The sequence below is a fragment of the Tachyglossus aculeatus genome, chromosome 11 (genome assembly GCF_015852505.1).
Source record: "Tachyglossus aculeatus isolate mTacAcu1 chromosome 11, mTacAcu1.pri, whole genome shotgun sequence".
Classification (NCBI taxonomy): domain Eukaryota; kingdom Metazoa; phylum Chordata; class Mammalia; order Monotremata; family Tachyglossidae; genus Tachyglossus; species Tachyglossus aculeatus.
The window spans coordinates 52,233,660-52,251,220 of record NC_052076.1 but is presented as its reverse complement, the minus strand read 5'-3'; the positions used below and the strand labels follow the sequence as shown (position 1 = coordinate 52,251,220).

Sequence of the window (17,561 nt, the reverse complement as noted above, 5' to 3'; positions counted from 1 at the left end):
AACCAGACTGACCATCAAATCTTAAAATGCCCTGCAGGACACAGCAGAGATTATTTACCAGAAATACTTGTTTAGCAAGCTCCCTAATGCCCATCCAAAGTCCTTGAATTGTGAAAATATTCACCTATTTGCCCATTCATATTTAAAAAATATTTTAGACAATCTTAAATATTACCTTATTTTATTCTCACAGATTGACCATACTGAGGATGGGCTGGCTGCACGAAGTAAACAAAGGCTAAAATGCTCCCCCAAATAAATCTTTTAGAATTATCGTTCTTCATAGTCAAAAGAGGAAACCAAGAAATTAAACTAAAAACGCAGAAGAACTGGCTTTGTAAGTGTAAAACACTAAACTCGTTGAGGGTGGGGATTGTGTAAACTTCTCTGTGCCCCCAGTTACCTCATCTGTAAAATGGGGATTAAAACTGTCAGTCCCACGTGGGACAACCTGCTTACACGTATCTACCCCAGTGCTCAGAACAGTGTGGGGCACTTAGTAAGCACTTAAGCACCACAATTATTATTATTATTATTACTAATTCTAATGCAGTCTCCCAAGTGCTTGTACAGAGTTGCTGCGCCCAGTAGGTGCTAAGTACTTCTGATGGACACCCACTGCCTCCACGTCTCTTCCAACTCCCTCTCTGACTCTCTACAATCTGGCTTCTGCCCCCTCCACACCACTGAAACTACTCTTCCCCAGGTCACCGATGACCACCTCCTCACTAAATCTAATGGACTCTAACTTCATCTTAATCCTCCTCAACCTCTTGGTTGCCTTCGATACTGCAGACCGCTACTTAACCTTAGTTTCTCCGGCACAGCCCTCTCCTGATTCTCCTCCTACCCATCCAGCCGCTTCTTCTTCACCTCTTTCGATGACTCTTCCTCTGCTTCCCTCGCCCTAACTGTGGAGGTCTCTCATGGCTCAGTTTTAGATCCCTTTCCCACCAACACCCTTGCGCTTCGATCTGTGACCTTCAGGCTTTGGATATTTGTCCCTACCTCAACCCCCTCAACCCTACAGCACATATTCAAGTCTTTATAGTACATATTATAAATTATTTACTTTAATGGCTGTCTCCCCCTCTGTAAGCCCATTGTGGGCAGGGAATATGTTTGCCAATTCTGTTGTACTGTACTCTCCCAAGCGCTTAGGACAGTGATTTGCAGATAGTAAGCACTCAGTAAATACCAATGGCTGGTATTCATTTTCAACTACAACCTCTATGTGGAGGAATGCCAAATCTACCTCACTAGACCTGCCCTCTCACCTCCCTCAGCTCCGAAATATATCTACAGGGTCGTCCCACCGGCAACTCCAGCTCATCATATCCAAAACTGAGCTCCTCATCTTCCCTCCAAATCCTCTCCTCTCCCTAACTTTGCCAACACTGGTGACACTACCACCACCCTCCCCACCTCTCAAGCCAACCTTGGCATTATTCTTGACTCCTCTTCCAACCCCAATGTTCGGCCTGTCACCAAATCCTGTGGATTCTTCCATCACAACATCTCTGCCACCCACTTAAACTGCTGCCACTCTGGTCCAAGCACCCACTTGACTACTTCCATCAGCTTCCTCCTAGGCCTCACCGACTCCAGGCTTTCCCCTCTCCGCCTCATACTTCACTCTGCCGTCTGGATCATTTATCTCAAACATCATTCTACGCTCATCTCCTTACTCCTCAGACACCTCCACCGGATACCTATTCCTCTCTGTTTCAGGCAGAAATTCCCGAACATTGGTTTTCGGGAACTGACTCAGCACTCTCCCCTCCTTTGTGTCACTCAAGTCAACCTAGTCACTGGGCCTACTTCTCAACTCTCTTCCCACTGACCTCACCTCCTCACTCCCTGCCTTGTGACTAGAACTCCCTCCCCCTTCAAATCCAGCACACCCATCTTATCTTCATGACCCTTCCGAAGTTGAGGCCTTCCCTGATAAATCTCTCATTGCCTCACCTCTACTGCCACTTCAGGATTTCCAAATCACCTAGGTACTTGGATTCTCAACTCCTCAATCAGGTTATGTATCTCTCATTAATCTCTAGTGCTTTCCCCATCTATAATTTGCTTTAATGTCTGTCTCAGACTGTAAGATCCTTGAAGGCAGAGATCATATTTATTAACTCTACCGCACTCTCCCAAGTGCTTAATACAGCGCTCTGCACAGAGTAAGTGCTCAGTAAGTACTACTGAGTGTGATTAAGACAGCTCCATGAAGTGGCCTATCTTACAGACCTCTAAAGGTCAAAATTCTGGCCTAATCCAGCCTTGACACAGTCAATGCCTTAATGACACTGTCCAACTCCTTTTCAATATAGTCTCTGTATACAAGGGGACACTCACTCATCTTTTCGCTAGGCCAAACTGGGTCTGGCCTGATTTCAAGAAGGGAGTCAATAGGAAGGAGTGAGACAAAGGGTATAGAAAAGTCTATCTCACAACCCTCTGTGTTCAAATACTTAGCAAGTACACGCGTGAAGACTTCCACATATAAGACTGTAGCATAATAACCACCTGTTCTAGTGCATTCTCCCAAGTGCTAGGTACAGTGTTCTGCACACAGTAAGCGCTCAATAAATACAAATGATTGACAATGATGACCTATGCTGAGGTCAAGGTCTACCCGGGCTCGGAAACAACCCAAGGAATGAGGCCAGCCTGCCTCAATCCAAACGGTCCAAGGCTAATGATGCCTCTTACCTATTTTGTTGTCTTCTCCCTCTTCTAGACTGTGAACCCATTGTTGGATAGGGATTGTCTGTGTCTGTTGCCAAATTGTAAGTGCTTAGTACAGTGCTCTGCACACAGTAAGCGCTCAATAGACAATGAATGAATGAAATTATTTTTCTATGGCCATTTGGGACTGCAGGCCAAGACTTGAGATCACCAGATATCCTATCTCTTGCCTCTCAGGCAAATACTATACCATGGGCAGATATTATTAAAAGGGTAATTAGCCTAAACAGCATGGCCCTGGCACTAATTCCTCACTTAAGGAATTCACACTGGAACTGCACAATCATTTGCTTCACTGGCATCTGAGACATATAAAGTATATCTAAGACAAAAAATGAAGTACATGTTCATGACTAAAAATGACAACTTTTCCACCCATCTAATGACATATTCCTTCTCAGGAAGAGTAGCTTAATTCTCACTACTTAGAGAACTAACCTTCAAGAACTAAGGAGCCTAGGAGTTATATTTTTGGGGTAGGTCCTCACCATCAGCAGCAGCATCTTTGAAAACAAAGAACCACTAATATATATATATTTATCGATAGATGCAGAAAGTGCTCTATAATAATGGAATACCCAAATCTATATCTCCAGTCCTGTTCTCTCTCCCTCTCTCCAGTCTCGCATCTCCTCCTGCCTTCAAGACATCTCTACTTGGATGTCATCTCATCACTTCAAACTTAACATGTGCAAAACAGAGCTCCTCATCCTCCCACCCAAACCCCGTCCTCCCCGACTTTCCCATCACTATAGACGGCACCAAGACAGCACCACCATCCTTCCTGTATCACAAGCCCCTAACCGTGGCGTTATCCTTGATTCCTTCCTGTCATTCAACCCATCATTAAATCCTGTCGATCCCACCTTCACGACCTTGCTGAAATCAACTCTTTCCTCTCTATCCAAACTTCTACAGCGTTAATACAATCACTCACTCTATCCTGCCTGGATTACTGCACCAGCCTCCTTGCTGACCTCCCAGATTCCAGTCTCTCCCCACTCCAGTCCAGACTTCACTCTGCTGCCAGTATCACTTTTCCTACAAAAATGTTTAGGACGTTATCACCGGCCTCTCAAAAAACTCCAATGGTTGTCCAACCACCTCTACATCAAACAAAAACTCCTCACCATTGGCTTTAAAGCACTCTACCACCTTGCCCCTTCCTTCCTCACCATCCTTCTCTCGTTCTACAACCCAGCCCGCATAATTCGCTCCTACAGTGCTAACCTCCTCACTCTGCTTCAATCTCATCTACCTTGCTGCCGACCCCTCGCCCATGTCCTTCCTCTGGCCTGAAAAGCCCTCCCTCTGCAAATGACAGATAATTACTCTCACCCCCTTCAAAGCCTTATTAAAGGCACATCTCCTCCAAGAGGCCTTCCCAGACTAAGTCCCACCTTTCCTCATCTCCCACCTCTTTCTGTGTCACCCTGACTTGTTCCCTTTGCTCTTCTCCCTCCCAGCCCTACAGCACTTATGTACAGGTCTGTAAATCAATTTATTTCTATTAATGTCTGCCTCCCCCTCAAGACTGAAAGCTCATTGTGGTCAGGGACTGTTTGTTTACTGTTGTAATAATAATGATGGTATCTGTTAAGCGCTTACTATGTGCAAGGCACTGTTCTAAGCGCTGGGGAGGTTACAAGGTGATCTGGTTGTATCACCGTCTTAATCCCCATTTTACAGATGAGGTAACAGACACAGAGAAGTTAAGTGACTTAATCATCAATCGATCAAGTGACTTGCCCAAAGTCACACAGCTGACAGTTGGCGGAGCTGGGATTTGACTCTCCCAAGCACTTAGTACAGTGCTCTGCACGCAGTGAATGCTCGATAAATACGACTGAATAAATGAACATATTCCATTGTTGGAAACAGTGGATAAGCTCATTTCTCAAGGTCATCATTTTCAGTAAACATTGCAGAAGAGATTTTACTGGTTTGAGTTTTGCCCACTGTTGGGAGTTGCCTCATTTCAACAATAGCCCCTTTTCCCCAGTAAATATAGTGGAGAATTAGCGGTGCCACAGGATGGAAACAGGAACATGCGTGAGCTCAGGGAGGCACTCTGGACAATTACAACTCAACCGGGTACCACCCTGGAATCCCAGGAGTCATGGAAAAGAGATTTTCCACAGGGGTGGGGTGACCCCACGTACCCAAACCTCAATTCCACCTGTGTCTATTTTCCACTCTCCAAACAGATTTACTACTCTATTTTACTTGTACAAATTTACTATTCTATTTATTTTGTTAATGTCTAGCTTTACTTCTATTTATTCTGATGACTTGACACCTGTCCACATGTTTTGTTTTGTTGTCTGTCTCCCCCTTCTAGACGGTGAGCCCGTTGTTGGGTAGGGATCGTCTCTATATGTTGCCAACTTGTACTTCCCAAGTGCTTAGTACAGTGCTCTGCACACGGTAAGCGCTCAATAAATACGACTGAATGAAGGAATGAATGAATGAACAGGGAGCTCAAGCGAGGGAGTGGCCCAGAACTACCCCACCCTGCAGGAGGGGTCTCTATTGTAAGGACCCCACTCCCCAGACTTCCTAAGGGGAAATCTGCAGCAACGTTCCTCCAGCTAATTCAGCCCCCGAGGCCAAAATAATAATAAGACTAATAATGGTGGTGGTATCTGTTAGGCACTTACTATGTGCCAAGCACTGTACTTAGCTCCGGGGTAGGTATAAGATAATGAGGTTGGGCACAGTATCCGTCCCTCATTGGGTTCAGTCTAAGTAGGAGGGAGATCAGGTATTGAATCCCCATTCTCTGTTGTGTGGCCTTGGGCAAGTCACTTCACTGTGCCTCAGTTAGTAAAATGGGGATTAAAAATGTTAGTCCCACATGGGACAACCTGATTACTCTGTATCTACCCCAGTGCTTAGAACAGTGCTTAGGACATAGTAAGCGCTTAACAAATACCATTATTATTATTATTATTACTTTACAGATAAGGAAATTGAGACACAGAGAAGTGAAGTGACTTGCCCAAGTTCACACAGCAGCTAGGTAGCAGGAGCCAAGGCGAGAACCCCGGTCCTCTAACTCACGAGTCCGTGCTCTTTTCACTAAGTCACGTTGCTTCCCGAATTGGTAATCCCGGGGTACCTCTGAACTGCCACAGAACTGGGGAGGACTTTGTGATGTTGCCCAACTTAGAAGCTGATCTCTATTCCGCCACCAGCCAATGTGACACAGATGCACTGGTGCATTTTCATCAAGCCTCCGTTTCATTCTGGATCAGAATCTAAAAAAGGAATCTAACAGAAGTTCTCTCTGAATGCTGTGAATGGGAGAAATCAAAACTGATTTATTTTCATTGCTTCACTTCAAGGGACGAAATGAAAGATTCAGGCCTAAATTCAGGAGACGGGCTCAGTGGAAAGCCGCTAAGACGGACTCCACATTGAAATCTGTACTCCTAACTGTAAGCCAATCATGCCCAATCATCATCATCATCAATCGTATTTATTGAGCGCTTACTATGTGCAGAGCACTGTACTAAGTGCTTGGGAAGTACAAATTGGCAACACATAAAGACAGTCCCTACCCAACAGTGGGCTCACAGTCTAATGCAGTGGAAAGCTGGCTCTCCGACAACTGTTCAGCTGAACCACCGGTAAACTGGCCCCAAAACGGCCTGCAATATGCTCATTCCTAAATTTCAACCTCCTCAGGCATCCTCTTCCTACCCCTCACACATGAGCTGTAACTGCTGCAAACAACTGAGCACTTACAATGTGCAAAGCACTGTATTAATCACCGGGATAATACATAAGCTTAAATTCAGACAGTCCCTGGACGGCAAGGGGGAGGAAGGAGCCATAAAAAAAGGGTACAGTCTAATGTAATGTAACGTAATAATGGCATTTGTTAAGTGCTTACTATGTGCAAAGCACTGTTCTAAGCGCTGGGGGGGATACAAGGTGATCAGGTTGTCCCACGTGGGGCTCACAGTCTTAATCCCCATTTTACAGATGAGGGAACTGAGGCTCAGAGAAGTTAAGTGACTTGCCCAAGGTCACACAGCAGGTATGTGGCAGAGCCGGGATTAACAATCAACAATTCCAATCAATGGAATTCACTGAGCATTTACTGTGTGCACAGCACTGTACTAAGAGCTTGGGAGAGTAACATACAAAAGTTGGTAGACATGTTCCCTGCCCGTGAGGAATTTACAGTCTAGAGGGAAGAACCTCCACAATCAAAACTTGGGTTTTAATCCCGCCTCCATTTAGTTGCCTGCTGTGTAACCTTGGGTGAGAAGAGTACTAAGCCCTTACTGTGTGCAAAGCACTGTAGTGAGCACTGGGAGAAAATATACAGGTGGGAATTAAACATGGTCCCTCTCACTTGTAGGGCTCACGATGTAACAAGTCACTTCACTTCTCTGCAGCTCAGTTTCCTCATCTGTAAAATGGGGATTCAACGCTTGCTCTCCCTTTTAGACTGGAAGCCCCATGTGGGACAGGGACCGTGTGTGACCTCATTAATCTGTACCTACCCCAGCACTTAGAACAGTGCTTGACACATAGAAAGTGCTTAACAACTATAATAACAAAAATAATCATAAAAAAAAACTCAGCAGTAAAATACGGAAGCTAGAGAAGTAACTTTCTCTGCTCTCACCACTCATGGTAAACGGTTCTTGGAAAGAAACTGCCATAAATTTCCCAATCCTCTAAACTTTCAAAATGTTCCTTCTTCCTACCCTGTCCTCCTGCAGAGGGCTGGTCTTTTCGCCCTGAGAGTCTTGCAAGAGAAGGGAAATTGTCTCTGCCATCCCACATCCTTCTGACTCCTCCTGATAACAATCTGACATCCAAGGTAAAAATCAAAGTAATTTTTCTTCCGACAGCTAATAAAACCTTAGTACCTAGCCACTCAATTATATCTCATCTCACAGCATGCCTATAAAGCCGACCAACCCGATTACTTAGAACATTCTCTTTTTGCAGCTGAATAAAAGAAGCTGAGGCAAAGTGATGCTTGTCCAGTGACATTAAGTTTGTGGCAAGTACACGAATTTATGAACTTCTGATTTACTAGCTGGTCCGGGTCTACGATGTGAATAATAATAATAATAATAATGGCATTTGTTAAGTGCTTACTATGTGCAAAGCACTGTTCTAAGCGCGGGGGAGGGGATACAAGGTGATCAAGTTGTCCCACATGGGGCTCACAGTCTTAATCCCCATTTTACAGATGAGGTAACTGAGGCTCAGAGAAGTTAAGTGACTTGCACGATGTCACACAGCAGAAATGTGGCGGAGCCAGGATTCAAACCCATGACCTCGGACTCCAAAGCCCATGCTCTTTCCACTGAGCCATGCTGCTTCTCTATAAGATCCCTCCAGTTTCGATCTCCCTTATCAAGCAGGAATCTTTGTGGGAAAAACTTGAGCGCCAACATGTTACAATAAGCCAGCTGTCACTTGTAAATACAAAACACCTAGGCAGAAGAAACTTCGACAACAGGAAGAGTGCACAGATTAAACGTCACATCCCTAAGTGCTAACTTCTCATTTTGAGCAGGGAGGGGAAAAGAGGGCAGAGATTTGGGGAGGGGAAAGGGGAGAAGGGTACAAGAAGGGTATGGACTTCAAGAGCTCCCAGACGAGAAAGCCACCATTTGGGGTCTTTTCAACCCCGATGAGAAACTTTCAAGTCTTGTCAGAGACATGGGATGAGCAAGTCTGAGAGTCCAGTAATGAACAGGTATGGGGGGCCGCTGTTCCCGTGAAGTGGGCACCTATGGCTCCGTTGCTCATAAGCGCACAGTTCATTCCAGACCTACCTGTCCGAAGTGTGCAGGGTAGCCCAGCATGTGCATGTAGAGTAATTTTGCAACGTTCCGACAGCGGTAGGTGTTATCTTCTTCTCTGAAGGAAGACCGGATAGCAGCACATTCTTTTTGGATCATTTCTCGTTCTTCTGCCTGGGTTCGGGCTGTCCGGATGGTCCGGATCAGCTCCCGTAGTCTAATGGGGGCTGGCATCCTCTGAGGATTTAAAAAAAAAAAAAATTATGCAAAAATCTTCAGGAAAAGTTTCCACACGATCTTCTGCCTTAAAAAGTTACTTACTCCTACTTTCATATAAAGTACTTGTAATATAAACTTACGAGACAGATTAAGGCATCATTTTTAGAAGGGTTTTATAAAAAGATCATGAACCGCATTAAGGGTCCAATCTTATGAGCCTTCTACAGTGAAGCATTTTATTAAGTATTTTCATTCATTCGATTGTATTTATCGACCACCTTGTACTGTACCATATACACGGAAGAATACGACATTTCCCATATCCTCTAAAGCAAAAACAGCTCCCACCTGGTCTAGGTGCTAGTCATATCCCGTGGGGCTCGACTACAAGATCAGCTTCCTCACAAGTCTCCCTACCTTCGGCTCCCTCCCCTTTCCAGTCCATACTTCACCGGGCTGATTGGATTTTCCATCTAAAAATATCATTCTACACACGTCTCCTCACCCCTCAAAAGTCCTCCACTGGTTCCCCGTTCATCTTCACGTCAAACAGCAACTCCTGATCATTGGCTCGAAGGCTCTTTTCCTACTACAGCCCAGCGTGCACTCTCCATTCCTTCCAACTAACCTGGGTACCTCAATTTCAACTCTCCTAAGACTCCTTACACATCTCCTCCTGTCTGAAGCCCCCCTCCCCTTTCAAAATTGCCAGATTAGAACTGTCCTTAATCTTCAAAACCTTTCTGAAAGCCCACTTCCTTCAGGAGGCTTTCCCCCCACATTAATTTTTCTTCTCCCCAGGTCATAATAATTAATAATAAGCAGCAGCGTGGCTCAGTGGAAAGAGCATGGGCTTTGGAGTCAGAGGTCATGGGTTCAAATCCTGGCTCCGCCAATTACCAGCTGTGTGACTTTGGGCAAGTCACTTCACTTCTCTGTGCCTCAGACACCTCATCTGTAAAATGGGCATTAAGACTGTGAGCCCCCCACGGGGCGACCTGATCACCTTGTATCCCTCCAGCACTTAGAACACTGCTTTGCACATAGTAAGCACTTAATAAATGCCATAAAAAATAAAAATAAAATAATTATGGTAGTGCTTACTATGTGCCAAGCACTGTTCTAAGCGCTGGGGTAGATATGAGGTAATCAGGTTGTCCCAGATGGGCTCACATTCTTAATCCTCATTTTACAGATGAGGTAACAGCGGCACCGAGAAGTTAAGTGGCTTGCCCATGGTCTCAAAGCATACCCTCCCTACCGTCTTCGCAGGACTTCTGCACCCAATACTTCTTGTGGTCCTTACATAGTGTACTATTTGAGCACTTCCTCTTTCTATTTATAAATTATTTTTTGTCTGTCTACTCAAACAGAGCTCCTCGGTGAGCATGGTACTTGTGGTTGACTTCTGTTCTCCAAAGGCCTCTGTACGCAATAATCATACAGTGAATACTGTTGATAGATTACTAAACATTACAGCTTATGGGGACTCACTGCCTCGCTCTCCAAAATCCCTTTTTCATTTCATGTTAGCAGTGACCTAAAAAGGCCAACTACCTGAGAAGTAGAGCACAAAAGGAAGCCAAAAAAAGAAATGGCAATTTTTTCAAGTTCTGTATGGGTTTAGGCCTGAGCAGGGAGTACTGGCCCAGCCTCTGGGGTGAAGTCATAGAAGGAAGGACTGAGCTCAGGCCAGTGGCTTATGTTTCCAAATTTTTGAGGGCTCCTGGGACTGAGCAAGGACACTGCAGAAGCTAAGGCACCATCACACATAGGTGGAAATCCTCAGAGAAATTTTAGCAGCCAATATAAAAATGCATGCAAATAAGCATTTAAAATAAGCATTTTACGGCCGAGGGCGGACCCACCTGGGAAGTGAGATTGGGCCTCCTGGGGCTCAATTCGTAACAGATCAGGTTCCAGATTTTTAGCCAATGCAGAACTCTACTGAGAATAAAGTAAAGGGGAAATAATTTTTAGAAGCACCTTGCTTGCTCTCTCTCTCTCCACTGCTCAGTATCCTGTCAATATTACTACGTGATAATTTTTAAGGAGGAAAGTTTTACTGAGCCACCATCCAGAACATCCTCTATACACTTCAATTTTTCTACCTCACAGAAATGGGAGGTCATTTGCAGCTTTGCTCAAGCATGCAAGGTTATTTTTGCTTACCCACCACGACCCATCCGCCAGACCAATGTTTTCTATTGTACACAAAATTGAAAATCATCCCAATATACTGGGATTCCTGAGTGATCAACACAACAGTAAAAATGTCACTGTGTACAGAGCACTGTACTAAGCACTTGGGAGAATACAATATAACAGAGTTCGTAGGCGAATTCCATGCCCACAAGGAGCTGAGTATTATCCAGGGCTCCGAAATTTTGAAGGTTACTCACAACAGCATTTCACTAAGCAAGAGTTCTGAATGGGCATTGGGGACTTTAGCTGTAGAGCTCCAGTGGTATATACCAGTAGTTGTTTGTTCCAACAACTTTCTCTCTCCTCTTTCTCAAACACCATATTTGTTTTTCAATTCATCTGTCTACTTCCATCCCACCCCCCTTTTTTTAACCTTTATTCCCTGGATGACCCATCCTTCTTAGCAGAAAGGAAATCCTTTCTGTGACCGAAAAATACAAATGAAAAAGGGATGATACTAAGCTTAATGAGTACGTCTTTACCCATCTTTTGAGGGAGGTGAAAGGGTGGTGAGGGGAAAGCTACAGAAAACGTTGGGAGAGGGTCCCCAGATGAAAGAGTTTGACAACCACCAATCTACAATAACCAATACTGCAAGACCTAGTAGGATCTTCTTGAATATTTCCCAGGAAGGATTTCACTTAAGATTTACGGAAAAATTACAAGATGTGAGCCTTAGGTGGAATGTGTGCCCCAGTAAAGGTATAATTTGGAATGAGTAAAAACCATTAGTTGGCTTTAGAGATCCATAGAACATCAAAAGTTTTTAATTACAGGGATACTTCATTCATGAATCCCTAAAGCCTGACCCGGAAAACTAGAATCAAATGTCAGTCATTGGCTGTACTAAAACCCTCTTTCCATCTCTACTAGCAGATCAGAATAATGTGGTGCTGTACACTAATTTCTCAGATAACATTTTATACATTTTTTAAAAAGCTAGTTTTTTGATGCTCATTTTATTTATCCAAAAAAAAAAGGAGTTTTAGTCTTTAGAGAAACTACATACGCACGGAGCATCAACCAAGACGAGTTCACAGTGGAGCTATTCCTTACTTCAGGGTTCACCAGGAACACAAGATCCTCATTTGTAAGACAGCTTAGTGTATCACCAAACAAAAAGTGAAGGAAAAATCCTCACAATTGCCACTAAATTCTTAAACAGATATTCAAATATTTTCAATCTCAAATACACTGGATGAATAGAATCGTCTGCGTGAATCAATCACTGAAGAGTTATCAAAAAGACTATTTTCTGACACTTCTCAATGGATGAAAATAGAATGAGAATATAAAAACTCTCCTGAGGGAACTTCCTTAAACAAAAGCCTTCCTGCAACATAAAAGCTTCTCCTTGGACAGTGCAGCATACAATTTAATTTTAATACATTCTCAATGGCCACAGAGTGGCTAGAAAACTCATATAAAACTGGGGACACCTCTGCATTATAATTTTAGGACCCCAACCTCTTGGGTGGACTGGTAACTCACACTAAAGACCTTTACCTGACCCAACCCACGGGTTCCTGCAGCAAAACCGCAGGTAGGACGATTAGTATCTGGGACAGGGTGCTCTACAATGCCTCCTCCCTTTCCCTGGCCCAACATTTTCCCAAGATGGACAACCAGCCCATCAACCAATGGTATTTACGGCACACTCAGCGTGTGCCTGGAAGAATACAATGCAGTTGATAGACGTGATCCCTGCCCACAGTGAGCTCACATTCTAGAGGAGACAGACAAACCACAGATGGGGGAAATGGCAGGGTAGAAGGATCTGTACATAAGCACTGTATGGGGCTGAGGGTGGGGTGAATATCAAACGCTTAAGGGGTACAGATCCAAGTGCGGAGGTGATGCAGAAGGGAGAGCAAGTAGGGGAAAAAGAGGGCTTAGCTGGGGAAGACGTCTTGGAGCAGTTGTGATTTTCTTTCCCTGCCCACTCCATATCAGGGAGGAAATCTGCCCTAGCCACTTCCAGATGACCCTGGCCCCCCAAGGCCTTCCAGTGCCCCCAACCCAAGATGAGACCTTCTCCCCACAATCTGGGCAGTCTTGAGACATCAAGACCAAGACGCTGGGCAGAGGAAGTGTTGCAGTGCTTTCTGCAGCACCACACAAACTCTCTCACCCATGACAGTCACTCCCACTAAGGCACAGAATGCACTGAGCAAGTAGGCAGTGTTAACTAGGCCTTTGTTTGGGATTATGGGAGATAGCCCTTCCTTCTATAGCTCACCCTCAATTATTAACCCTAATCCCCCTTCCTGGGTGTTTTGGAAGGATTTGGAAAGGAACTGGTTTATCAACGAAGCCGATGAAGAGCTGCCCCACCCATCTCAGTTTATGGGGAGGAGTTGGGGGGGCGGGGGGGAAAGCAAGCTCTGGAGAGAGGAGAGAGAAGGAAAACAAAAACAAATAAAGCATTTTGAACACCTTAGCCCTTCTATGCTGGGAGCTGGGCAGGGGAATCTGAATCCTGTCCTGAGAGACTTAAGGCCTGATCCATTGCTTGCAGTAAGTTATCTCTCACTCTAAGTGCCATCTGGGATTTAAAAAAAAAAAAAGGCTAGTACAGGTTAACTTGGCTACAGGTGTCGTTGGTAGGTATTTTTAGATTCAATTCATTTTTTAGGGATTGCTCAGTTCAGGCCAGAGTCAATCCAGGCTATTGATTAGGACCGATTACCTGTCCTAGAACTCTCCAAGAACTGTAGAGAAAATACGGAAGGAGAGGTTCACAAGGTGACTGTGCTGTTTCTTTTGACCATTTGTGGGTGTAGCTCAGTCACAGTGAGAGGTCTGAAGTCCAACTCTGCCTTGCATGATGGTGAGCTGGGGTGGTCAAATCTGTTAGCCTCAGTTTGAAGGTATACCACACACAAAGCAATCCCAATTTCAATCCATGGGGGAATCCAAAATCTTCTCTGGATCCTCCCAGGCAGGCTGGAGTGCAGTGCCCTGCAAGGGGGGGGGGGGGTGAGCGGTCTTCACGCATGTGAGCTACCTTTGGCACAAGTGGGACTAGAAGTCGGGTCTCCCAACTCCCTCTTTCCCAGAAGAGCAATCAAACCCAGAGAACCATTACTCAATCTAAGTCACACAAGAGGTCAGGGGCAAAATGTCCAGACACCAATCAATTTTCATTATCAATGTTCTGATTGCACAACCTGTTTATTCAGTTGGTTGCCTTTTCCTATTCATCACTGGCATTTATTGAGCTCCCACTGTGTGTAGAACTCTGTATTATTAATAATAATAATGATGGCATTTATTAAGTGCTTACTATGTGCAAAGCACTGTTCTAAGCGCTGGGGAGGTAACAAGGTGATCAGGTTGTCCCACGAGTGGCTCACAGTCTTAATCCCCATTTTCCTATTCATCAAAGGCATTTACTGAGCTCCCATTGTGTGTAGAACACTGTATTAATAATAGCAATAATAATGGTATTTATTATGCGCTTACTATGTGCAAAGCACTGTTCTAAGCGCTGGGGAGGTAACAAGGTGATCAGGTTGTCCCACGAGGGGCTCACAGTCTTAATCCCCATTTTACAGATGAGGTAACTGAGGCACAGAGAAGTGACTTGCCCAAAGTCACACAGCTGACAATTGACGGAGCTGGGATTTGAACCCGTGACCTTCCCAGACTGAGCCCCTTCCTTCCTCTCTCCCCTCCATCCCTGCAATCTTACCTCCTTCCCTTCCCCACAGCACCTGTATATATGTATATATGTTTGTACATATTTATTACTCTGTTTATTTATTTTACTTGTACATATCTATTCTATTTATTTTATTTTGTTAGTATGTTTGGTTTTGTTCTCTGTCTCCCCCTTTTAGACTGTGAGCCCACTGCTGGGTAGGGACTGTCTCTATATGTTGCCAATTTGTACTTCCCAAGCGCTTAGTACAGTGCTCTGTACATAGTATTATTTCCTCAACAACAACTCTCTCCTCGACCCCCTCCAGTCTGGCTTCCGTCCCCTTCATTCCACGGAAACTGCGCTCTCAAAGGTCACCAATGACCTCCTGCTTGCCAAATCCAACAGCTCATACTCTGTCCTAATCCTCCTCGACCTCTCAGCTGCCTTTGACACTGTGGACCACCCCCTTCTCCTCAACACGCTATCTGACCTTGGCTTCACAGACTCCGTCCTCTCCTGGTTCTCCTCTTATCTCTCCGGTCGTTCTTTCTCAGTCTCTTTTGCAGGCTCCTCCTCCCCCTCCCATCCTCTTACTGTGGGGGTTCCCCAAGGTTCAGTGCTTGGTCCCCTTCTGTTCTCAATCTACACTCACTCCCTTGGTGACCTCATTCGCTCCCACGGCTTCAACTATCATCTCTACGCTGATGACACCCAGATCTACATCTCTGCCCCTGCTCTCTCCCCCTCCCTCCAGGCTCGCATCTCCTCCTGCCTTCAGGACATCTCCATCTGGATGTCCGCCCGCCACCTAAAGCTCAACATGTCGAAGACTGAGCTCCTTGTCTTCCCTCCCAAACCTTGTCCTCTCCCTGACTTTCCCATCTCTGTTGACGGCACTACCATCCTTCCCGTCTCACAAGCCCGCAACCTTGGTGTCATCCTCGACTCCGCTCTCTCATTCACCCCTCACATCCAAGCCGTCACCAAAACCTGCCGGTCTCAGCTCCGCAACATTGCCAAGATCCGCCCTTTCCTCTCCATCCAAACCGCTACCCTGCTCATTCAAGCTCTCATCCTATCCCGTCTGGACTACTGCACTAGCCTTCTCTCTGATCTCCCATCCTCGTGTCTCTCTCCACTTCAATCCATACTTCATGCTGCTGCCCGGATTATCTTTGTCCAGAAACGCTCTGGACATATTACTCCCCTCCTCAAAAAACTTCAATGGCTACCGATCAATCTGCGCATCAAGCAGAAACTCCTCACCCTGGGCTTCAAGGCTGTCCATCACCTCGCCCCCTCCTACCTCACCTCCCTTCTCTCCTTCTCCAGCCCAGCCCGCACCCTCCGCTCCTCTGCCGCTAATCTCCTCAACGTACCTCGTTCTCGCCCGTCCCGCCATCGACCCCCGGCCCACGTCATCCCCCCTGGCCTGGAATGCCCTCCCTCTGCCCATCCGCCAAGCTAGCTCTCTCCCTCCCTTCAAGGCCCTGCTGAGAGCTCACCTCCTCCAGGAGGCCTTCCCAGACTGAGCCCCTTCTTTCCTCTCCCCCTCGTCCCCCTCTCCATCCCCCCGTCTTACCTCCTTCCCTTCCCCACAGCACCTGTATATATGTATATATGGTTGTACATATTTATTACTCTATTTATTTATTTATTTTACTTGTACATTTCTATCCTACTTATTTTATTTTGTTGGTATGTTTGGTTCTGTTCTCTGTCTCCCCCTTTTAGACTGTGAGCCCACTGTTGGGTAGGGACTGTCTCTATGTGATGCCAATTTGTACTTCCCAAGCGCTTAGTACAGTGCTCTGCACATAGTAAGCGCTCAATAAATACGATTGATTGATTGATTGATAGTAAGTGCTCAATAAATACGATTGATGATGATGATGATGACCTCTGACTCCAAAGCCCAGGTTCTTTCCACTGAGCCACGTAGGTGCTTGGGAGAGTACAACAGAGTACTGCCCAAGCGAGAAGCAGTGTAGTCTAGTGGACAGCGCACAGGCCTGGGGGTCAGAAGGCCCCGCGTTCCAAATCTGACTCAATCACTTGTCTGCTGTGAGACCTTGGGCAAGTCATTTAACTTCTCTGTGCCTCATTTACCTGATCTGCAAAGTGACGATTAAGACTACGAGCCCCATGTTGGACATGGACTATGTCCAACCTAACTAACTAACCTATTACTCTATTTATTTATTTTATTTGTACATATTTATTCTATTTATTTTATTTTGTTAATATGTTTTGTTTTGTTCTCTGTCTCCCCCTTCTAGACTGTGAGCCCACTGCTGGGTAGGGACCGTCTCTAGACGTTCCCAACTTGGACTTCCCAAGCGCTTAGTACAGTGCTCTGCACACAGTAAGTGCTCAATAAATACGACTGAATGAATGAATAAATGAATGAACCTGATCAGCTTGCATCCTCCCTAGTGTCTAGTACAGTGCCTGGTGAAGAGCAGAGGCTTAAATACCATAAAAAATAAGAGCTTTCACTCTGGGGGCGGGGAGACAATAATAAAATTTACAGATATGCACTTAAGTGCTGTGGAGCTGAGGGTGGGGCAAACATCAAGTGTCCAAAGGTCACAGATCCGAGTGCAGAAGCGAGACAGAAGGGAGAGGAAGCTGGGAAAAAGAGGGCTTAAATCGGGGAAGGTCTCTTGGAGGAGATGAGACCTCAATAAAGCTAAAGTTCCCTATTTCACAACCAAAAGCAATTCTAGGATGAAGGCTGGCAGCACTGTTCTACACATTCTGGAAAACTGATACCTGTATATATGTTTGTACATATTTATTACTCTATTTATTTATTTTACTTGTACATATCTATTCTATTTATTTTATTTTGTTAGTATGTTTGGTTTTGTTCTCTGTCTCCCCCTTTTAGACTGTGAGCCCACTGTTGGGTAGGGACTGTATATGTTGCCAATTTGTACTTCCCAAGTGCTTAGTACAGTGCT

The 17,561-nt window shown here is 45.2% G+C and overlaps 1 protein-coding gene across 5 annotated transcripts in view; it reads right to left on the bottom strand.

Annotated features, from left to right (window-relative positions):
• The window catches only part of AP1G1 (adaptor related protein complex 1 subunit gamma 1), an 88,827-nt gene that overhangs the window by 51,149 nt on the left and 20,117 nt on the right, over positions 1-17,561 (bottom strand). For 4 of the 5 annotated variants that reach the window (XM_038754871.1, XM_038754872.1, XM_038754874.1 and 1 more), the window contains one exon: positions 8,559-8,762. In XM_038754871.1, coding sequence (XP_038610799.1) covers positions 8,559-8,762 — 204 coding nt within the window. Of the gene's footprint in view, positions 1-8,558; positions 8,763-10,612; positions 10,689-17,561 lie in introns of those variants that run through there. The other variant, XM_038754875.1, reaches the window with a different exon arrangement.